General features: G+C 35.5%; 1 protein-coding gene across 1 annotated transcript in view; it reads right to left on the reverse strand.

Annotated features, from left to right (window-relative positions):
* The window catches only part of LOC140162783 (CUB and sushi domain-containing protein 1-like), a 60,824-nt gene that overhangs the window by 20,330 nt on the left and 14,908 nt on the right, over nucleotides 1–25,586 (reverse strand). The window contains exons 2-3 of the mRNA XM_072186080.1: nucleotides 12,447–12,533; nucleotides 6,226–6,339 (exon numbers count right to left, since the gene is read on the reverse strand). Of these exons, the coding sequence (XP_072042181.1) occupies nucleotides 6,226–6,339; nucleotides 12,447–12,533 (201 nt within the window). The remainder of the gene's footprint in view (nucleotides 1–6,225; nucleotides 6,340–12,446; nucleotides 12,534–25,586) is intronic.

A 25,586-nucleotide genomic window follows, 5' to 3' on the forward strand; every position in this document is an offset into this window, starting at 1 on the left:
ATTTTAATTATATGTAAATAGCGCCCTCAATTTTTACACAAATGTACAGTTAATAAAATAAAAATTGCCACAAAAAGGCGGAAAAGGATGAATAACTTGATAAAGAAGGGAACATCTATGTTAAGAATAGCTAAAAAATATAATGTATATAACCAGACGACACACAGGCAAGATATGTCGTACTGGGGAAGCGTCTAAAAACTGGCTTCATATTACGTGTCTTTGATTGTGTTATTAGGCAAGACAGTCTATTGCTTATAATTATTTTCTATAGACCATTTCATACCATATAAATAAATAAATAAATGTTGGTATTTATACAGCGCCTTTCACATGTGAACATGTACCAAAGCGCTTTACATTTATTCCGCCGTCATATACGATCCTAACAGTTCGGAAAACCGCGCTATTTATTCAAATTGTACCAAAACTGGCGGACAAGATATGTAATGAATTACAAATTGGTCAAAACAAAGTTATCAGATTTATTTTAAATAAGAATTGCATGTATCATATTACAGAAGATGATTTTAAAGATCTTAATTTCCTTAACATACAAAATAGGGCTAAACAACTCAGGTTGAACCATGTTTTTTATATTTTTAATGAAGTTGGCCCAGACTATCTTAGTTCAAATTTTACCAGAGTTTCAAACGTGCACCAATACAGTACTAGAAACAGTGCTCAACATTTTCGTGTTCCAAAATCCACTACCATCACTTCTGGCTCTTTTTATAATAATGCCATTCAGGATTGGGCCAACTTACCAAGTGCAATCAAATCAATTTCTAATAAACCAAGTTTCAAAAAGTCTGTAAAAACTCATCTTTTTAACCAAATTTAGTTTCTAATGATTTTAATCATGTTTAAAGATTTTATTTTACTTTTAATATTCACTTGTATATATATTTCTTTGTATGTTTTTATATGTATGTATGCCTTTTGCCCTTCTATGTATAAAGGACCCCTTCGGAAATAAGCCTTTGGGCTTAAAGGGCTATCCTGTGATATCTCCTTGCTTTGTTTTTTGTGTATTATATGTTATTATTCTTAATGCATTTTATATCTATTACCTTATATTGTTGTATGTGCAATATGGAGATACCAAATCAAATCAAATCAAATCAAATCAAATGAATTACGGTAACCTTTTGCGCGAAAATTAAGCCAATGTGAACATGGGTCATCGGTTTAAATATTTTCCTAGCATAGGGGAAGGGGGAGGATTGTGGTGTTAGGAAAATGTATAGGATTGACACCAAAGAAACCCCCATTTTATCACGTTACAAACGGAAATAAGGCCTTAATAAAGTGTACGTTTTCCATTTAGTGTCCCAAAACATTTTGGCCAGCACTGTAGTTGCTATTCGAGTATTTCAGTGGAATTAAGGGCTCTGGTATGAACGTGTCGATAGTATTTTTTGTGGGACATGAGAACAATCAGACATATCGAAATGAATTCTGAATATGCGGAATGTCCTTCTGATATCAAATAATTTTGATTTTTTGAAATTCGCGATATAATACAAATCTTATGACAAATTATTAAAATGTGATACTTTTTAAATTTTTGATATAACAGTCTTCGAAGTAAACTTTATAAATCAAATGACATATAAAAATCCAAGAAAGGTTGAAACCATGGACATGGTAAAGTGCTCAACCAAAAAGGGAGCTTAATACATGATAAAACTTAGATGACCCTGCTACATTTGTTTTACAGAACTGTTTCGTAAGGGCCGTAGCCCTCACTTCTCAGTTTCTGAGGAGTGAGGGCTACGGCCCTTACGAAACAGTTCTGTAAAACAAATGTAGCAGGGTCATCTAAGTTTTATCATGTAAATCAAATGATATGTACTTAAAGTGTATGTAGCTGGAATGAAAAGCCGACGATCGATTGAAAATTTTGACCTTTCGTATTGAAGATATGGATTTTCCCAAAACACACACACACACAAAGTTTAAGTATCATCAGATTTATAACGATTATTTCGAGGACTGTTAAATATAAAAAATATCAATTTTTAATCATTTGCCATAAAATGTGTATTATTGTGAATTTCACAAAACCAAAATTATTTGATATCAGAAAGACATTCTTCGTATTCAGAATGAAATTCGATGTCTGATGTGCTCTCATATCCCATTAAAAAATACTGTCCAAACGTTCATACCATAGCCCTTAATATCAACCACAGTCTGCAAAACCAGGTACGGTACCAGTTTATTTTACCTGTATATCTTAAACTTAAAACAAATATGTCATAATTAGTACCAGCAGCCAATAGCTGCTTTTTTTTAGTTCGGATTTAAGACCTCGTTCGTTGAAATAAAGACACAATGATCCAATTACCCAAGGCAGATGCAAATTCAAAAGCACTATTATTGTTGTATGATGTACAAAGCTTCTCGAACAAGAGAACTGCCAGTTGTTCCCATTGATTAGCACATTAAAACTAGCGCCGTGCTTTCCATTGATTAGAACATCATAAAACTGCAACTTTTGATTTTGTTACTTCCTTGAGTGTTAGATCAACGTTTCTTCAATTCTCAACCAATTTCAACAAATGAGGTCTTAAATCAAAGCTAAAGGATACAGATACTGGATGACTGTTTAAATTTTGACATACTTAAATTGTTTTTGTTTAGGACAATAGGGGTGAATTTAACTGGTACTGTATATTATGCATGGAGTAGGTTTATGTCATTTGTGCAGTTTATGCTGAGTAATATGCGGCTTACAAGTGCATGGTCACGGTGCTTTTATGTATTATGTATGTGTTTTTCTTTAAAGTAAAATGTACGCCTAATGTGTACCTTTCCTAGTACGATATCAAAATAACAAAGTAAAACATGTGAGTATGTTTTCCGTGTTTTTGATAAGCATCCTGCCCTGTTTATTATCCCTTGTCATGTGTGCATCCGTCATAACTTCCAGGTAAAGCGAGAAGTAGCATTAAAACCAGGCGTGTCTGTTAAATGTTCTTTGTATAATTTGTAGAGCTCATGCAAACAGTGCTCAAGACACAATCTGGGCCACACCCTTGTTATGGTATTCAGAAATTACACGAATTAGGTCACTGCTGTGTATTCTCTATAAACTCAGGATAAAATTAATAAAAGCTTATGCAATATAAGGTCCAACTTACCAATTCTTAATCCAATAGATACAACTTAAAATCTGAAATTTTAATCTTATTTTAACTGAACAACTTTTAAAAAATCCAAATAGCTGCCTTGATCTTGAAAGTGCACCAGTGGCGTAGCCAGCTTTCTTGGTCCGGGGGGGGGGCAAAATAAAATTTTTTGGGGCACAGACGAAAAAAATCCCAGTTGCATCATACAATACATAGAGACTGTATGTCTTCGAGCTTCCCGAAAAGGGCTTTATTGGGATGATGTGCGCGCGTAGCGCGAAAAAATGGTCTTTTACACTATTTTTGGCACTGAATTTTTCTAGAAAAGGGCTCCTTGCCCTTTTTCTTTTCCTCTGCCCTCCTGATTTTCTCTTTCATTTTTTGTCAGAGGGGCACTTTTTCTTTCATTTTTTTGTCAGGGGGCACTCTGCCCTTTATTTTTTTTTAAAGAATTGGGATATTTTATAATTTTGACCCCCCGGTTTGACCTTAATTGACCCCTACCAAAAATGCCTAACACTTTGAAGAGGGCAGCTCAAGCCAAATTTGTTCATTATCCTTCAGGCATGCCTGAAACACTTTTAAACGTTTGTTCCAAAGATTTGGACGCTAGACATTAGCACTGCACTCTAAATTTTGCGATGGATAATGTAGTTGTGAACAAATGGTTGAACCGTTTGTTTCACTGTCTTGATGCTACGTACTTTGAATAAACTTGTGTACATACAGTGCTTATATGACAATATAAATCCAATAAAACAGCCATAGGTGTCAATTGTCTTTTGGATAAGGGCTCGTAATTGGTAACTTATTGGCTATTTATATTGCACCAACACATATTGTCCCATAAATACAAACGCATACTTTCGGGACAACTATGTGTTAGTACACTAAAGAGATAAGAAATTGTCTACTAACAATTACGATCCCTTCACCAAAAGACCATAATTTTGTCACATCTGGTCATTTAATGGTAATCATGATTAGCACTGCATGTACACAGGTTTATTCAAAGTACGTAGCATCAAGAGAGTGCAACAAACGGTTCAACCATTTCAACTTCATTAACCGTTGAAAAATTCAAAATTTAGAGTGTGGTCTCTTACTTAATGGTTTTGGTTGGCTTAACTTAAGATCTATAGATATTATGTTGAAGTCATAACATATATTTTTGCTTGATCATGACATGTTCAATGATATTAGTGAATACACTGAATACACCCAAAATACGTGAGCTCAAGATCGCGTCAGCGACTTCCTAAACATGAATTATAAACATGAATTAGTGTATAGCCCAAGAGTGGGAGTTTTTCTAACCTTAATTTCAACTCTGAAAATGTATTTCGGAAATTCTAATATGTTATTTCAATAATTGGCTTACCCTGCCATACCTAAGTATGCACATGCACGTCTGATTCGCTTGTGGATTAAATACACATAAAAAATATCATATTTGCCGATGGTGTTTTTTAATCACGTCTTTTTTTACTCTGTAACCCACCTTTGCACAGTATATTTGTGTAGGACCTGGGAGCTGCACAGTATTTTTGTGGGACCTGCGTCCTGCGGGCACATCAGACACATCAATAATTGCATTCTGAATTATGAAGTATGTCCTTCTGATATCAAACATTTTTGACTGAGCTCTTCACTACAATGCTAATAATCCCAATAAGTATGATGAGGTGAAATAGTATCTATAATAATTAACTACGGTACTAAAGTATGCAACTTCGTGGCAAATTAAGTTCCGACGTGCATTTCAAAAAAGTGTTCTCATTGATCATGATGATGTTACGCAATATACGCGATCCGAAATAATTATTGTCTCAGCCTCGGTATCCATAGGGTCCACAACTTATAAGTTCCCCCTAAATACTTTTTAAAATAAATCGAAAAATATTTGATAAAATGCCAACGTGTAAAAAGCTTTGGGTAGCCGTATTTATTTTACACATATGGACCAAATTATAGCGTCACACGTCATTGGGGTCAGTCACAATGGCTCATTATGTAAAAAAAGAGACCGTTTTAAACAGCGTTAAAAGTTGCATCTGAGTCCATGTGTTTGTTAAAAAAAACCTGATTGCTATGGACTCATGTGCAAATTTTAAAACGGCATCTTTTCTTACACAATTAACCATTGTGACTGAACGCAATGACGTGTGACACAATAAATTGGTCCACATGTGTAAAACAAATAGGGGTATACATACCTTTTTACATTTTTACAATTCGTAATATATTTTTGACTTATTCTAAAAAGTATTACGGGGGAACTTATAAGTTGTGGACCGTATAGTTGTTTTAGGCGAAGCGTCCAAACAAATCCCTTTTGTGAAAGGGAAATCCATGTGTCAAATCCCTTAGGTGTAACAGACACGAAAAAAACACATAAGGGATTTGAGAAGAAGTTTTTGCTGTATACGACTTATATTTATATCCAACTATATAATAAAGTCTGCATACGGGGTACACCCGTCAGTCCGAAACAACGTCAATCCGAACCCCCGTCAGTCCGAAAATCTAAGTGAAAAAGACATCAACCCGAACCCTAACCCTAACCTTAATCATAACCCTAACTTCAATTAGATTTTCGGACTGACGGTGGTTCGGATTGACGGTGTTTCGGACAGACGGGGAGACCCCGCATGTGCGCACCCGTCGCCTGGAGGTACAAGCTCCGTGTCATTTGGGTGGGAAATAGGTACTGCGGGGTAATCTGCCAATAAATTGACATTTGATTGGACAAAGAAGTTGTCAGCTTTCACTTGGCCAAAATGCATCCGACCTTGTTAGAAATCAAAGTACATTTGATGTGAGTTAACGGGATTGTTGTTCTCACGTTCATATTTCAATGTTTCAAAGGAAAATATGAAAATGGATCGATAACATGCTCATCTATCAGGGTTACGTTCTTTAACCTCAATACATTTGTACATTCATTGAATGACCTATGAAAATTTGGGTACAAAAACTCATACTCAGTAACTTGAGGTCAAAGTGTGCCCTATTATTGTTTCATTGAGGTTATTGAATTATGCCATTTGGGATGAGGCGGGCCACTGTGGTCCATAGTGATACTTACGACAGTTAATCTCGTCTTCTGCCTGTGCCTGTGCGCAATCCTTGTACCCATTGCATACTGATGTTTGTGGAATACATCGACCATTGTAACACTGGAATTCATCTTCACCACATACTGGAAAGATAAGACAAGCAAAATGTTTTTAAAACTATCTGCAAATTGTTTGAATAAATTAATTTGAGTATATGTTTTTGCAATACTATATCATGATCTCAGCTTACTAATTTGTATATCAATTGTTCTCTGTCCCACTATTTCGTTACATGATGCTTGGGTTACTGATTACTTTCACACGTTTATCATGATTTTCTAGGGTCCATGAACAATCTTCAATGTTTTATGGGCGGCCATGAGGGCCAAAAGGGTCTCAAAATCACACACGGGTCTCAAAAGTACAATAAGGTCTCAAAAACACACAAAGGTCTCAGAAATAAACACACAATAAGGTCTCAAACGTATAATAAGGTCTCAAAAACACATAAAGGTCTCAGAAATAAACACACAATAAGGTCTCAAAAGTATAATAAGGTCTCAAAAACAGAGAAAGGTCTCAGAAACAAACACACAACAAGGTCTCAATAGTACAATAAGGTCTCAAAAATAGAGAAAGGTCTCAAATACAGAGAAAGGTCTCAAAAACAGAGAAAGGTCTCAAAAACAGAAAAGGGTTTCAAACACAGAGAAAGGTCTCAAAAACAGAAAGGTCTCAAATACAGAGAAATGTCTCAAAAACAGAGAAAGGTCTTAAAAACAGAAAAAAGGTCTCAAAAACAGAAAAGGTCTCTAAAACAGAAAAGGTCTCAAAAACAGAAAGGTCTCAAAAACAGAGAAAGGTCTCAAATACAGAGAAAGGTCTCAAAAACAGAGAAAGGTCTCAAAAACAGAGAAAGGTCTCAAAAACAGGGAAAGGTCTCAAATACAGAAAAAGGTCTCAAAAACACGTTAAGGTCTCAAAAACACGTTATGGTCTCAAAAACACGTTATGGTCTCAAAAACACGCTATGGTCTCAAAAACACGTTATGGTCTCAAAAACACGTTATGGTCTCAAAACACGTTATGGTCTCAAAAACACGTTATGGTCTCAAAAACACATTATGGTCTCAAAAACACGTTATGGTCTCAAAAACACGTTATGGTCTCAAAAACACGTTATGGTCTCAAAAACAGAGACATATACCTCAGAGACATAGACTGCACATAACGGTCGGTTGACTTTGTAATACCTGATTTGAGACCTAGACGTGTTTTGAGACATGAACGTGTTTTGACACCCTTTTGGCACACACGGCCGCCCATAGTATTCCTCGGCGTTGACCCTTTTGACCCCGGCGGCCGCGCCGTGAGTGCCAAAAGGGTCTCAAAAGTACGTCTTGGTCTCAAAAACACATCTTGGTCTCAAAAACACGTCTAGGTCTCAAATCAGGTATTACAACCGACCGTATATATGCAGTACCGCATACAGTACTGCAACATCCGCTTGCAGTCCCGCATGGGGAACTGCAATATTTTTGGTGTATTTCCGTATGGGGAACTGCAATATATTTGGTGTATTTCCGCATGGGGAAATGCAATTTTGGTACATTTCCGAATTGGATGTATTAATCAAAAGTTTAAGTCAAATGGCTACGTGCTTTGACATGCAGTTAAAAGGGCATTTCGTGATCCACAGCCTCATCCCCCACTTTTTCAACAACAAAAAAGTTGAGATTTTTATACCATTGGGAAATTTTGGCTACATAATGTTTATGTACTAAATATTTCTTGCAGATTAATTCATTTAGCAAAAAATTTGAATTTTGTTCTAGTACCGGTATACCAGATCGAAATTACAACAGTGGCCTATGGAATAATACACATAATCATGCGTAACTCGCAAACGCAAAATTGGATTGAAATTTTGTGAATAAGCTTTTTTCGTGGATATCTACTGAAAAATGTCATAAAAAAGGATGGGATCACATGCTAAATTAAGTTACTAAGCTCGTCGCAATATAGGCCCTATCATACTTATTGGGTTAGATGGTTTGTTAAAATATCTACACCACATTTCGCCATACTGCATTTTAGAAACGCTTGCTGTTAGAATAAGAAACATTTTAATTCTAATTATTGCACATTCTAGGGAAGCGTGGTTACCTTTTTAAAATAACCGAGTGAAATATTTTTCCTGTCAAAACTGAAGCATCCTCTGTATAAAAGAAAATATGAATATTAACTGCACATCATATATAACGATTCGTGATACCCAATTGTGGCACATTTGATGCCGTTTATGAGGCAGAAAATTTTATTTCAATTTTATATACGCCAAAATACTTTTTTAATTGAGCGAGAATGGCGATAGAAAAAACGCTGAAAATTCCATGTATAAATTACATTAGACCCAACCAATGATAACTGTTTCGTTTTTATGGTAATCTAATTTTTATTTCCTGAAATAAAATTATGGGTCTAATGTGGATTAATTGTGTAATTGATGAAAACATCGACGTGTATAAAAGAAGCTACAAGAAATATGGTAGGCCACGCCACATTGATAATCTATGCTTTTAGTATACGGCGAGTTCGTGTGAATCAAAATCGATTTTACTACCTCATTCCTATTTCTGTATATAAAACACGCAGTTATCAACAATTGAGCGCTATTAATACACATTAATGTTTTTAAACAAATAAAATTCCAAAATATGGTACGTTTTCTGTATTTGCTTGTCACGTGGTATGTTGAAGTAATGAAGTTGTGATTATATTTTTAAATTTTCATCATGACACCATCAAGCCTTGATAGCCGAGCGGTCTAAGGCGCTGGTGTCGGACTGACGGGGTTTCGGACTGGGGTCTACACAGAGAGCTATAGAAGGTTTGAGAAGTGTTCTTAGTCAATTTTGGGGTGCTGATTCAGAATATTTTATGTACTTTCATAAAAGTGGTAGAAAGTACTCAAATTTGGCATTAAAGGTGAATTCCGTGATTTTTAGGAATAAATTCAGTACAAACAGAATTATTAGCTCTAAATCATAAGTGCTTTATATAAATGGCAAGAAGTAATGCTCTTTAGCTGTAAGTTTAGAGGTCACAGTTCCGTCAGGCCCGTAGTACGCAGGATTTTTTTGGAGATGCTGATTTTGAGAAAGTGCACTTTTTTCAGGGGGGTGATATTGTGAAAAGTGGAATTTTCACCTTTTTTGACCAAAAAAAGCGTAAAAAACCTGATTTTTTTGCTTGCTATGCTCACAAAAATGTGATATTTTAGTACTTTGTGTATACTTGTGCAAATTTGGGGGTGAAGGTGTGGTCACACACACCCCTCCCCACTCCCCCATGTACAGGCCTGAGTTCCCAAAGTCAAAAGAGCTAAAATTTTCACTTTCATGGCTGCTTTGTTATGATTCTTGTAATTCCTTGTTGATATTCCTTAAATCAATTAAAAGTGACAGACAAACAACCCAACTTTTAATGTTAATTATGCATATTCAAAATAATACGTGCACTGCTAGTAAAATTTGATAATTTTAAACAAAAAATTTATTAATAATTCTAAAAATGTAACACATGCTTTAGGTTTTACAACTTTGTGTATTTTTGTTTGAATCATACATGTACCACATGTTGGAATACTTGTGTGTGTTTAGAAAAATAAAGTGACTATAAATAAGAATACAATTTAACATATGTGTTTGTTTTCATGGTGACTGGTGTATGTGCTGATCAATATTAGACAAGTTAATTGTTGAGCTTTTTTAATGGCAAGGGGTGAAACAAGAAAAAAAACCAAATTTATAAGGAAAACAATTTTAAGCAAAATATGTCAATGTTTTTGAGCTGAAAACAATTCATAAATTGCCTCAAAATATTCTCTTTGTGATGCCTTTCATCTTTCACATTTACCCCTTGCACAAAGAGGACTTTTTTCTGTGGTGTAAAACAGGCGTTTCAGTGAAGTTTTGTTTTGATGAGGGGAGGTGCAAGTTGTTTTGAAAATATCCAAATTAGTGAATGCAATGCCTGCTGCTGAATTCCAATAAAACTCAATTTTTGAATAAGATTCATCCTCCACAGTGATATACCAACTTGGATATGGGGTGGACCCAGGACCCTGAGTGATCCCATGTTCCAAATACCTGGACAAAATTGATAAATCTTCTCAATAGACCCATTTCATACTAAATTTCTATTCAATTCATAATTTACACCTCTAGGCGCCTGAACTTGTCAGGGGTGGTGCAATAAATTGTACCCCCGGGGCCGGGTGGTGAATTATAGGGGGGGGGACGCAAAGATTTTTTGGCATGTCAAAGGGGGAAGCATTTTTTGGCAGGTCGAAAGGGCGGGTCAAGTAATTTTGGCAGGTCGAAAGGGTGGGGGAGGAGGGGGGCAAGCAATTTTGGCACATATATTTTGGGCAACGTTTCTATATTACACCCTAAAAGGAGTAGGAAAACGTTAGGAACGTGTTCAAATATGCAAAATTTCTTTTCAGTCGCATTATATGATAAGACTTTTTAAGTCCAACTTGTAATTTTGTAAGAAATTTGGACAAAAGTTTTGGCCAAATCTAACACAAATTGTCTAACACAAATTGTCTTAGTTTTTACAACTTACAACCGCAAGCAATTTGAGAAACATTTTGGCTGCAGTGATGCAAAGTTGGTCTATTTTCCAAAAGAAATTAAGACAATTTTGAAAACAAAATGACCCATCCATAGGCCTATATACCGAAATTCCCCATGCGGAAATACACCAAAATATTGCAGTTCCCCATGCGGAACTGCACATCCCGACCTGCATCACCGCATGCGGAAATGCAAGTTGGGATATGTAGTTCCTCATGCGGAAGTGCGTGGCGGAATGTGTAGTTTCGCCTGCTGATGTGTGCAGTATAGTACTGCATGCGGTACTGCACATATAACGGTCGGTTGTAATACCTGGTTTGAGACATTGACGTATTTTTGAGACCATAACGTGTTTTTGAGACCATAACGTGTTTTTGAGACCATAATGTGTTTTTGAGACCATAACGTGTTTTGAGACCATAACGTGTTTTGAGACCATAACGTGTTTTTGAGACCTAACGTGTTTTTGAGACCATAACGTGTTTTTGAGACCATAACGTGTTTTTGAGACCATAACGTGTTTTTGAGACCATAATGTGTTTTTGAGACCTTAACGTGTTTTTGAGACCATAGCGTGTTTTTGAGACCTTTCTCTGTTTTTGAGACCTTTCTCTGTTTTTGAGACCTTTCTCTGTTTTTGAGACCTTTCTCTTTTTTTGAAACCTTTCTCTGTGTTTGAGACCTTTCTCTGTTTTTGAGACCTTTTTCTGTTTTTGAGACCTTTCTCTGTTTTTGAGACCTTTCTGTTTTTGAGACCTTTCTCTGTTTTTGAGACCTTTCTCTGTTTTTGAGACCTTTCTCTGTATTTGAGACCTTTCTCTGTTTTTGAGACCTTTCTCTGTATTTGAGACCTTTCTCTGTTTTTGAGACCTTTCTCTGTTTTTGAGACCGTATTGTGCTATTGAGACATTACTGTGTGTTTATTTCTGAGACCTTTGTGTGTTTTTGAGACCTTATTGTACTTTTGAGACCCTTGTGTAGTTTTGAGACCCTTTTGGCCCTCACGGCCGCCCATAATGTTTTCCCCAGTATCAACAAAAACATCAAGGCCGGACCGCCAGGCCCGAGGCCGGAGACTCCAATAGTTAAGTTCTTCTTACTGCAGTTACTGTTCATTTTCCTATACACAATACACATGTGCTCTCACCGTTGACGTGTGACCTCTCTGTGTGAAAAATAACGCCATCCCTCTCCCTCAGTCAATAGAAAGGAATGTTTTTTTCGCACGTAGACGCGGTACGTGAACGTGTGGCGTCAATTTGATGTCTTTCTACGTATACCGCTGTTTAAACGAATCGAACGTTCAATATATAAACACCCGCCTTGGATCAGAGACCCGACGCCAGGTACATGGCGAATGGGACATCATCGCACTGAGCCTCTCTTAAATATACTACACTTGTGATCGAGTGCACAACAAGAACAATAAATATACTGATCTTCCGGGAATTGAACCTAGGACCTGAGCTAAATTAATGTAATAGATCAGACAGATCATTGGGGTTTATTCATGGGTTGTTACTCATGTCGTGTATAGTGAAAAGTTTACATATTTTCAGAAATAAATATGGCTATTATATGAACAATTTTATTTTAAATTTATTTACCGCAATTGGCATTTTCGGGAGGCGTATCACAGTAGCATATGTTGTCCTCGTGTACCGCACCTATTCCATCTGGACATGAAACAATCTCTGTGAAAATAAAAGAAAAAGAGAGCAAGAAGTAGATTATCACTTAGGCACAACATTTTTTTGGTCCTATAGCGCTATCGGTGCCCGAAGAGGTACCGATGACACTTTTTATCGTACCCTGAATATTTTTAGAGTGCATTTATTTTGTATTTAAATGAAAAACAATAACACTATGCAACTCTTAAATATTATGCTTGATACAATTTATTTTATCTCCAGGGAGCGATGTTAAGAGTCATTGGTACCTAACCGGGCACCGATAGTTCTATAGGACCAAATTAAACGTGATGCCTTGTAGGGCTTGCTTTTGCTGAAAATGTTTCATTTCTTCTATTCTTAGCTAAAACTAAAAAGGGTGTCGGACAGACAAAGTAAGAAAAAAATCGGATGAACGTTCATGTACGCACTGCGCACCGTAGCACGAACAATGTGAAAATTGGGGATGTTGGCTTTTCTTGCCATAAGATAAGTATAGCGAAAATTTAGAATTTGTATGTTTGGAGTAAGCATAAATAATTATTTAATCTGATATAAACCTCGAAAATAGAAAATGTGGAAGCAAGTCGGAAACCATTAACATGTGAATACGTGAGACAGAGCAATGTGTGTTGCCCTAGTTTTATTTATTTATTTTGACAGAAAAAAAAAAATGCAGGTTTTCTAGAAGCTTCTGAATCACCCTGCATTGACGTATTAACGAACACGTGACATCTATACCTCCTTTCACAGAAGTATTCCTATGTTTTAAATTTAGAGAATAATCAGTTACACCAGATTAGCTGTAAGCTTACCAATTTCCATAAAGCTCTTTTCTATACATGTATACGATAGAACTTCTGTGAAACTTGAAAAAATCATTATGTCTTTCTGTCCTTTTTGACCTTATAACCTTCATTCTGAACTTTAATTCAAATAAATCTTAAGGAACGATAACTAAATTAAAAGTACGTGTTTGGGGCTCGAGCAAATTGACATTTGAAAATTTTTAGAGAGAAAAAATCGTGACTCAGCGGGGATTGAACCCGGTCGCTGGAGTACCGGTCCAGATTCTATACCACTGCGCTACGGAGTTCACAGTCGGTACTCGGGCAATCCCAACTTAAGCATGTTAAGTCCCCATGATAACCCTCTCATTGTGTCTCAGCGGCCAATCATAATAGCGCAGTGGCGTAGCGTCATAGGGGCACGGGGGGGGGCACGTGCCCCCAATCGATCTGAAATTTTTAAAAATCCCATTCCAAAATGGCCGAAAAACGGCTTGTGCTACGCCACTGTAATAGCGTAAGACAATAAAATACATGCGATCACAAATAAACTTAAGTCATGGGGACTTAAGTTGAGCTTGCTCGAGTACCGATTGTGAACTCTGGTAGTGCAGTGGTTAGACTCTGGATCGGTAATTTGTGCATCTCTCAAAATTTTCAACGGTTTGCTCGAACCCCAAACATGTCATTTAAATCATAATTATTCGGGCTTGCATCGTTATTTCGGATCCTCGCATATTAATTTGTGTAATGTCCGAGTCTAGTAGATTTAAATTGCATTTTTGTTTTTCAAATTAAAAATATAAACAAATTAAATTTACAAGATTTCAAATTAATTGGTGCCTAAATCACAGTCCTTTATTATTTAATTTGAACAATTTTGAAATTTGAAGTGTTCGATAGTAAAGTAAGCCCTACCTACACACACAGAAAATCGTAGCTATATATTCCGGAGAAAACAAAACAATGCCACATTTTGCAGCGTGTTTTCTGACTGCTTGGATGCAAACATAATGCATAAATTGTATTAATGAAAATTACTACGGATTTCGCTGTCAAATGCACGACTAGACTTTTATCAATTCACCATGCAACTTCCGTGAGATAGGGGTTTCTGTTTGAGGTTCCGACGTATGGGACACTACTACGGATATTCTATTACATTAATGACTCTATTAAAATATGACATAGGCCTATACTTAACCTCTCTGTGCGAATATTGATATAAATACAGTAGCTTAAAAAGATTTTCAACCGGGTGAGGGCTGACAAAATGAGCACTTGTTGACGACCCATTCTAGGGGGGGGGGGTATATTCAAAATTTGTTTTAACCTATCGCTATGATAGTTAATTATATTACATCATCACCTCTACGGCGAATTGTGACAATATTCCAGAAAAATACAACACTAAATTTTTAGAATTAAAAAAATATTATCTTGTTTGCCAAATGAAACATAGCTAAATCCTAATCCTTTATTTAGTTCGAATTGGTTTTAACCTATCGCTATGATAGTTAATTATATTACATCATCACCTCTACGGCGAATTGTGACAATATTCCAGAAAAATACAACACTAAATTTTTAGAATTAAAAAAAATATTATCTTGTTTGCCAAATGAAACATAGCTAAATCCTAATCCTTTATTTAGTTCGAATTGGCAAGTCGAATTTTAATTTTTGGTAAGGTTTGGAAATAAGGCTAAAACACATGCGATTTTTAGGGCGTTTTTCGTATGCTGTGACTATCAAGCCGATAGACTTGTACAAAGACTAATTTCAAGTTATGCATTCTAACTTTGAGAAAACTTATTTTCTAATTTTGTTCATAAACCAATTATCAAAACTCATTGAAGAGATTCATCAGGATTGTCTATATAAATTATTACTAGAGTTCTCATAACAAATCCAGGTACTCACAATTAGTAGTGACGTTTCGCAACCTTACTGGCTGGTTGCTTCTTCTTGACTGAGCTGTATCCAATGCTGTATCCAATGCTAGCACTTGCTGTCTTAGCTTATTTTCTCAGTCATGCTTACAATCAGCTTATCCAAGAAAAATCAACTGGCAACACTACAGCTAAGACAGCAAGTGCTAGCATTGGATACAGCTCAGTCAAGAAGAAGCAACCAGCCAGTAAGGTTGCGAAACGTCACTACTAATTGTGAGTACCTGGATTTGTTATGAGAACTCTAGTAATAATTATCAAAACTTAACATAAAATATTAAAATTTTGAATATTTACCCCATGTATGCCCTGTGCCAAGTCTCAAAATGTTATGACTATTGTTTTCTCAAATTGCAGATATTCAAATTCGACATTTATTGCCAGTTAGTATCAACTAAAGGATTAGGATTTAGGTATGTCTCATTCGACAAAACAGGGTAATATTTTTAATCAAAAAAAAAATAGTTCTGCATTTTTCTGGAATAGGGAGTAATCCTGTTACATCAGCTCTACAGCGAATACTGTAATTTTCAACAGAGAAATGTTTGAAGCTATGAATGTGGAGGATGCGTTTTGATTCCTGAGAATTTATAAAAAATATAATTCCTTCCGTTCTTGAGGGGAAGGGGTGGGGGTAAACAAAGAACAGTGACACGAGAGTTTGCGTGTGTTTGGTTAAATTAACTAAATGTATAAGGCCAAATAAAAAATTAAACATGTTTCACGTCCCCTCCCGCTTCCTTTTTTGAGGTTTCCTCAAATATATTTTTATTTTTTGAAATTCAGTTATAACTTTTCAAAAAATATGTCTAGGAAGTTGGGATGCATTCTATAGCCTTGTTAAGATACAAGAAACACTTTAGGAAGGTTTTGTGATCATTAGAGGGGGTGTAACTCTCAGAACAACAAATAAAAAAAGGCCTCCTCCTTTTTCCAGGCATTATTGTATACGCTAAAACAGCTCTTAGTATGGGTATTTACACCAATTTTGCGATAAAAAATAGAAAATAAAAAGCCCCCTCCTCCTCCTTTTTTCGAAAACCCGGACGTGAAACATGTTTTATTTTTTACTTGGCCTAACATAGCCTGAATTTTCAAGGGACCCTGCAATTACTCATTCATGTAGACCTGGTAAACTCGAATATGAAATTGAAGTTGAAGTTTGCGTGAAATTAGGAAGGCAGTGCTAAGTCTTAACGGTAATCGTTTTGGTAAAACCTATCAAGATATGTCTCCAAATATTACGAAAAACAGGTTGCTTGTGATATGTCGTATACAATTGCGATTGAAAGGACACATTCGTGAATAATGGTCGATAAATTAATATCTTGCTTTAATATTTACAAGGGCGGGTGGGAGTTTCATTAAACAACCTTCAATCAATTTCTCATTCTCCCCGCTCGTCCGCTTGAAATATTAAGACCCCCCTTGGTTTCACCTTTTTCTCCATTTAAAACTTAACACCCCCACCCATATGGTTTAGGAAATATTCAGACCCCCTTGTGCCCGCCAATACTGCAATTCCCCCTCCCCCTTAGAAACTACCACTCCACCGGCGTAAATAGTGAACGGACATGCGTGAGACAATTTTTATGCCGCCTAAACGGGATTTGTTTGGGTCAAAACGTTTTAATAATATTTTAAAATGTCGGATTATAAATGTCGTGAAATATTTTGAAAACATTTTATATGAAAACACACAGTAGTCTGTATATCTTCCTCGAGTCAGTAGATGTGGGCCAAATAAAGCTGACACAAAAGAAGAATGGTATGGGTCTATAAAGGAGATCCAATGTGCGTGATTTTCTCTGCTCTTGAGGGAAAAAACGACCAAAACTTTTGTTTTAGGCCGAATATGTCATTTACTCAAGCACAGCAAGATTTATGGAAATATAAATGCGAATATTGGCTCCCTTGATTTATTTCCTATAAAGACTAATCACCTAATATTAAAATATTTTCAACATTTTTATGCTTCATTATATTTTTTTAGTTAGTTATATGGCTATGGAAAAATGTGGCATATGTCATCCCAATCTCCAGAAGAAGAACAAATTGCAATTGAAAGTTTAAAGTTTGACAATTGTGTTCTAATTGGCGGAATAAATCAATTTACATCGGTGACACACTTATCTTGTTAACCAACCATCCTGTGAAGACACCACACGTCAGTCATAACAGATTACTGTCACACAACATGGACCACAATGGCCTCATCCCGATGGCATGGTTCAAAAACCTTAATTAAACAATCATAGTGAACAATTTGACCTCAAGTTGCGGAGAATGAGCTTTTGTACCCAAATTTTCAAAGGTCATTCAATGAATGTACAAATGTATTGGGGTTAAAGAACTGTGCCCTGATAGATGAACATGTTGTGGATCTTAGTGTGTACGTTAATAGCTCTGATCACCTGCTTGCTATGGGATATTAAACGGTATTTTAACAAGTCCAAGTACAACCCACTAATGCAGCCCACTTCTACGTATATAACTTCCGGCCAATTAGCCATTTACATGCTAAGGGTCGTTACAGGCTTTTGTGGATGCACAGTGGCGTACCGTGGCCGCTCCTACCCCGGGGGGCTGAAGAAAATTCAATTTTGCCGCCCCTTCCTCAACAGCCCGAAAAGGTTGACCCTATTTTTTTTTTTCGGTGGTTTGAAAAAGTGAAGAGCAAAAAAAAAAAGGGATTTTAAGCGCTATCGCCCTAAAAGCAACACATTTTGATGTATAGTACAATTTTTTCTTTTTTATACTTTTCAAATTCTTCCGCCCTTTTTTCTTTACTAATTCTTTTTGCCGCTCCTTCTTCTTCCGCCGCCCCTTCTTCTTCCGCCGCCCCTTCTTCTTCCGCCGCTCCTTCGTTTTGGCCGCCCCTGCTTTTACCCCGGGAGAATGACCCCCCCAAAGCAAAATACACCAAAAAAAAAATACGCGCATGATGTAGAATATTCGATGTAACCCCACACCACATTTCGCCAAAATACATTCTAGAAACGCTTGCTGTTAGAATAAGAAAAATGTTAATGCTAATTTATTGCACATTCTAGGGAAGCGTGGTTACCTTTTAAAATAACCGAGTGAGAGGGTTTTCAAGAAAAAAATTTTCTTGTCAAAACTGAAGCATCCTCTGTATAAAAGAAAATATGAATATTAACTGCACATCATATATAACGATTCGTGATACCCAATTATGGCGCATTAGATGCCGTTTAAGAGGCAGAGAATTTTATTTCAATTTTATATACGCCAAAATTTTTTTTAATTGAGCAAGAATAAGGATAGAAAAAACGTTGAAAATCCTATGTGAATATTACATTAGACCCGGCAAAAGATTACTGTTTCGTTTTTATGGTAATCTAATCTTTTATTTCCTGAAAAAACATTTGGTGTCTAAAATGGAATTTGTATGTAATTGATAAAAACATCGAACGTGTATACAAGAAAAATGGTAGGTTCCTCTATAGTATTTTACTGACCATGGAAATGTACTGACACCGTAAGAGCACGTGTCAAAATCGATATCATGTATTGTCCATATAGACGCGCATTTATCATGTTTATGGTCGGATTAACAACAATTGAGCGCTATATTAATACACATTAATGTATTTAGGCAAATAAAATTCCAAAATATGGTACGTTTTCTGCTTTTGCTTGTCACGTGGTATGCCTATATTGAAGTTGCGATTATATCTTCAAATAAGTTTCAAATGAATTCCATGAAGACAAGTGGTCGAGTGGTCTAAGGCGCTAGGCTCATAGAGCATTATAAGCGGCGCCGTGAGTTCGAACCCCGCCTCTGCCAAATTTTAAAAGAAGCAAAATTTAAATTTTACTTTTTTAAATTTCATATTGGGGAAATGTGACTGGGAGAATTTATGTATGGCGTGGAGTGGTGTGATGTAACCCCTGTCTTCGTTATTTATTCCATTCCCAATCTATTTTAAATTTCTAAACATGCTTGATGACGTGAAATCGATAATTATATTTCCACCATGCAGCCATAGTATTGGAAATACATGCCCTTAAGGGTTGTGTTTAGCTATTTCAGGTGGGTAGGGGTAGAAAAAAGATTATTGCCATTTTGACCAAAACACGTGAGTATTTATGATTTGCCAAACAGAAACTAACAGAATAATACCTAAAAGTATCACTTTTTAATCATTTTGTCATAAATACGACTTTCCACCATTTACAATTATTTGTACCGGGGTGTGCCTGTTGTCAAGTCGATCAAGATTGTGATGTAACATTCCGTACAGAGGGTAATCAGTACGGCGTGAAAAGTATGGCTTCTATAAGGTTACAATAAGGGAACAAACCACAAGATCGATGACGTCCAATAAACGTAACTAGTTTCGTTTCTCAGCCGACCCCCTCCCTCCATGCCAGAAACGTAATAATGAAATGTTGGAAATTTTGACATAATAATAATAATGACACATTCTTCAGACCGATGTTTTTGTACAAACGTAATCGAGTATTTTACCCCCTACCCTTAAACGAAACTGGTTTCGTTTATAAGACGTTATTTTTTGGTTTGTTCCCTAAAACAGGTAATAGGTATGAATGGCCGTGTAATCGATCTAGAGAAACCTGTCTCGCTGTCATCTTAAGCTGCATGGGTGTCCCAGAAAGATCCATACCGGGAAAGTTTTGTAGGTAGCATTGTTATCAGTCGTATTGTTTTGAGTTCTAAATATTACATATATTTAGCTTTCTTGGTAATTTAAGATTTTAAAGATCGAATGTTTCTAAAATAAATTACAGAATATTGCGTTCAATGGTGGTGAAGTTTAAGTTTTGACAATACAATCTATTATGAGAAATAATGAATAACCGTTCAGCACAAAGTTATTTGGAAAAAGTTTAGCAGCTAATTTTGTTATGATCTATCGATTACTAGCATGCATGGTATAAAGGATTTGTTAAGCTTGATTGACCTAATACTGCATGTGTCGTATTTGGCGGCAGTTTCGAAAATAATGATTGCGGTGTATGAGTTTCATCATTTGAAATGCCGGCAGAGATTGATTTAGGGGCCTATTATAAAAATATTATAGAGAAGATTCGTCCTTGTGCCACAGCATGTATTTATGTCCCTATTGGCAAACACACAACTAGGAAAAGGTGAAGATTACATTTGCAGCAAGTTTTTCTTAAACAAGTTATACCCTATAAGAATTACATTTTTGGCGTAAAATTGATCGTAACATTTTTTTTTTTAAATTCAGCACAAATATCGGGACTAATATTGAAAACACATGAAAAAGGTCACTTAAATCAATATTAAGAATTATTCAGTGTTTCAAGCTCTACATTTGTGCCAAATTTGGTGTATCTCCTTTGACAACTGAATGATTTCTACACTATATTGCAAAGTACGTCTACGTCTGGGCGATAGTGATAAAGCAGGTCAATGTCTGGTGCTTATGAAGCCTGTGCTGTAAGTTACACACGTGCAATTTTGTCCAGTTTTAAGAATATCAATATCACGCCAAAACGAATCAAGTTTTTGAAATGAAAGTAACACAATAAGTAGGTGACATTTATGTCATTAGAGAGCTTAGAAATGACGTTACTTTAACTTTAACTTTAACGTCTAGAGGATTATAGAGGATTATGTATTCAAAACCAAGGTGGTTTTGAATACATAATCTCTGTAATCTAGACGATTAAAGATAAAGTTAAAATAACGTCATTCGCAAGCTCTATTGTATTCCATGTACCGGTACTAAAATTAAATACACTGTTGATTAATTTTTCAAACACGGTATAGATCATTCTGGAACACCCTGTATCTTAGAACTGTCCTTCAACACAGGTGGTAGTATACGGTTATATTGTTCCGGTCCATTTATGACATAGCCATCCTCATTTTAATACATGATAATACAATAAAACATGAGATCGGTTTGAATGGTTGTGGAATCAAACTAGAGACCTGTTCCTTTGTCACCTTTATAGACCTGATAAATCAAGCGGAACGATTCTTGTCATATCGTTTTACAGAATTGGTCGTATTGCCAGCGCTGCAGTGTTAGTATTAACTTTGGGCTTCTTATGAATTGACTGTCAATATCTTATACTAGGTATACATTAAAACTCAAACGGGAGAAAGAATCGCGCATACGCATGTTAGAACATTTTCAACAATGTTTTAAAATTGTATATTACAATGTATTTACATTAACATTGTACCCTAAATAACATGGACATTTGGGTGATATGTTGATGTAGTTACGGGCCATATTTAGTGCCGATTTGTCCCAATTTGCTTTTGACTTGCCTGGCAACACTCCATAAAATATGGCTAGTCGTGTGAAGACAAAGTTGAAGACCTATAAGGAGTTATATTCGTTCTCAAATGGAATCATTATGAAGATCGTAAGTAAAAGTAATATAATAACATAGCGCTATTAGCTCGCCTATGAACCTTGATATTCGTTAGTTAACCGGATAAATAACTTCAGCAAAACTGACAAACTTGTACCAAAATTGGCGTTAACTCGTTACTGTCGAAAATGTACAACATATGGCTTCCGTGAATCTGAAAATATTGATATTTCACATTTGGTTAATTGTATTACCATAAATCGAACACGGACATGCAGGATGGTATCTCCAGAAGTCTTTTTGCCTAAAAAATGGAATTTTGTTGAATTTAGAGTAACAAAATAACATGCGCCAGACAGTGGTCGACGAGACTGTAAAATCAGGTAGAAGTTTGTATGTTGACGAGCTTCGAACATGCCTTCGTCGCATTCCGAAGTCACAAATATCTATCATAATTCTTATTTCAAGGTCCTGTAAATACCTCAGCAAAAGATAGGGTCATCGTCCAACACGGACTGCTCGAAAAGAGTTCACCTATAAAAAACTGCGTGGGCTGTTATGCGTCGTTATATGTACAGGCATATTTGAAGAATTTCCTATCAACTAATAATATTAAGATTGCTAAAATATTAATCTAAAGACTTCAATCTTTCATGTGCACCATAAATTTTGCACCTGAGATAGATATTGCTAGGCAAAATTTCACAGCAAACATTGCAGTTTTCTCCCATTTCGGAGATATTTGAGACAATACAGCTCGACCCCTTAACTAACAACAACCCTGCAAACACAAAACGTTTTACAGAAAACGTTTAAATGTCGTGTTAAATAAAGGGTATAAAACGTTTGAATAACATTTAGAAAACATTATGCAAACCATTAAAACATAATCATTACCTTTATATAAACCCGACATATAAATGTTAGTAAAATGTTTGTACCAAAACCAAAACGTGTATATTATAATCTGTTTATAACATTTTGAAAACATTTTTGTGTTTGATGGGAATTTACTGTAGAAACAATTATAGTCCGTCGTATACGTAGAAACAATTATAGTCCGTACGTGTTCCTCGAGGCAGTAAAGTGAAATCTAATTTTGTGATTTTCTCAAAAACTGTTTGATTGTTTGCGTCATTTGGTTTCTGAAAATGTATTTTTTATTTACATGTACTTATCATCAATATGCTTATAGAAATAGTGTACTACAAGTTTAAGCAAAATTAATCAAACTGTTGGATTGGGATTAGGATTACATTAATTTGACAGGCTATAGGGTAATTGTGCATTGGTTGTGGGAGTACAAATTTAAGTTGGGCTGTTATTGTCGTTTTTCCCACTCGGAGTGTTCCACTGTAACTTATCATGCTTATAGGAAATATTTCGTCCTTGTCAATCTTCTTGCCCAATTTAGATAGCTACTACCATAGGTTAAGTTTAAAAGATTTACGTAGTTTGTTGAAAAGCAGTTTATGGTGTGATATTTTGAAAAAAAATAAATGCCAATCTGAAGTTACGTTTCTCATACAACATGCACATAAACAGGACAATTTGCTGATTCTGTAATCACTATGCAGTGGTATGTTAACATATTAAAGCAATAATGTGTGATTTGCTTAAATAAATAGATTCCTGAATAAAGAGTTTAACTTCGACATTACACTATTTTTACAAATTAAATCTTTAAGATTTAAAATTTAAATCTAGAAGATTAATTTTAAATCTAAAATTGATTGGTCCCGAGGAGCACGAGTGGCCGACTCATAATCCATAGGTTGCGAGTTCGAGACCCGCTCGTGCCAACGTGTTGTGTCCTTGGGCAAGGCACTCTATCCTCATTGCCTACGGGGGATGGGGTGGGGTTGGATGTTTGTATAGTTGTTTGTTTCAATTTGCAATATTGGCGCTGATTAAGCTGCTGCCTGCAAAATTGCACTGTGTTTGTTTAAGTGTGTTTAATGTAAATTCTAGCAATGGGCTATTCCAGATAAAGTATGCACACCCCCCATAGAGGATATGGAAACTTGATGCTCTAAAAATCTGGAAATCCTCATACTAAGAGCAAGAAAAGTCTGGAAATCCAGATAGCAAGTGTGTTCAAGGTGGTTGAGGAATAAGATTTTGATCAGGAAAAAAACTGGATTTCCATTAGCCATCCCAAAAAATTTCTGGAATTCCAGGAGTGAGGAGCAAAAAACCCCTGGAAATCCAGGTAACATTATTGTGTTCAAGGGGTTGAGGAATAAGATTTTGATCGAAAAAAATCTGGATTTCCATTAGCCATCGCCAAAAATTTCTGGAAATCCAGTAGTGAGGTTAAAAAAATCTGGAATTCCTAAATGAAAGACAAAAGGGCATACAGGAATAGTATGACCAAAAAACTGTTGTTGTATAAAAATGCAAAATAAATGGAATTCCAATATAAGCCATAGAGGAATTATGTTTAAGATGACCAGAAAACTTGGAAAGCGTTATAAAATGGGGGAGAACATCTGTAATTCCATAGGGCATAGCTGAAAAACTGTTAAAAATAGTCCTGATTTCAGTGCGTATGAATGTGTATCTGATCTGACCCAAAATAAAACAAATTAACGAAATAGCCACCAAAATATAATATCAATTTCCTGGATTTCAATGTAAGCAATTTTGGACTGAAATTTATCTAATTTTGCATCAAAAAATGTTCTAATTTTTTTATTATAAAAATTGAGCCAATATTCCCAGTTTTGAGCAAAGTCTGAAATGGTATCCCTTTTGAAAGCAAGTTCATTGAAACTACTAACTAGTAGGAGCACGAAGATCTCTGGTAGGAGTGATGATGATGATGAGTTGCTTGCAACCTATTTTACCACTGACCTTTTAACAAGTTCAAGAAAAGTCAATACTATTATGTAATTGTTCATGGTACATGGCACACACACAAAGGAAAAATCAATATTGTATTTCTTGGTCATAAACCTCATCTTCATGCAGTACATTGTAGCCCTTTTAAATGCTACATGTACCTATGGCTATCATCTGTTTTATTTTATAAATTATTTACTGGGGTGCTTTTAGAATATTTTAGTTGATGAGATGCATGTACCCCATGTTAGCTGGATGAGAGAAACTTTCTTAATTCTGTGTATTAAAAACAAATCTACCCATCGCTGTTTGGGGTTTTAATATTAATATTAACAGGCTTGATTTCCGGGATTGATTGATTTTCAACGATGGATACAAATTTTAAGTTTAGCATTAGTTTTTATTATTATAAAAATTAAAATGTGACAAAATAAAAAAGTAAAATAAATTTAATAATACTTAATAGTATTAATGGCTACGAAAAAAACCTTCTCTACGGGCCCAACCGACCCAGAATTTAAAGTTTATTTTGGCTGAAATTTAGAAAATATGTCAAAATTCTTCCGATTTTGGTGATGATTTTAGGGCAATTTTAGCTTCCTCTAGAAAAAAGCACAAAAAACACCCGACCGTACTTGAAGTTGAAAGGTCTATCTGCCCGTAGAAAAGGGTGGGTTTTTAGTCGCCTAAAATACTTTTAGATTAATAAAGAACAGGACAGAAAAAAAACCCAGAAAATTTGACAATAATAGTTTTTTTCTGATCATTTTAATGCAAATTTTGAACAAATTGTATCAGCAAATTCATATAGCGATAAAATGCCAAGATTACACATAAATATAAAATTTGAAAGAGGGACTCTTAAATATACATTTAAAAACCAAAAGCAAAAATCAAGAAGTACATATTAAAATTGATTTACTATATTATTTAAATGATGCCTTGTATCTGGAAAATGTTACCCCCGGTACGTATTTACAAACTAAAACGTCAGACGAATTCGTCTATGGATTGTCTGAAATTGATAACATTTGGAAGAGGGACTATGAATAGTTTTTTTTAATTAACTTAAATTTATCAAAAATGGTAAAAACTGAAAAAGTTGATTTAAATCAGCGATTTGCTTAAATCATTTGATTATCAATTGATTG

Source organism: Amphiura filiformis, chromosome 10, assembly GCF_039555335.1.
Source record: "Amphiura filiformis chromosome 10, Afil_fr2py, whole genome shotgun sequence".
In the NCBI taxonomy this organism is placed as follows: Eukaryota; Metazoa; Echinodermata; class Ophiuroidea; order Amphilepidida; family Amphiuridae; genus Amphiura; species Amphiura filiformis.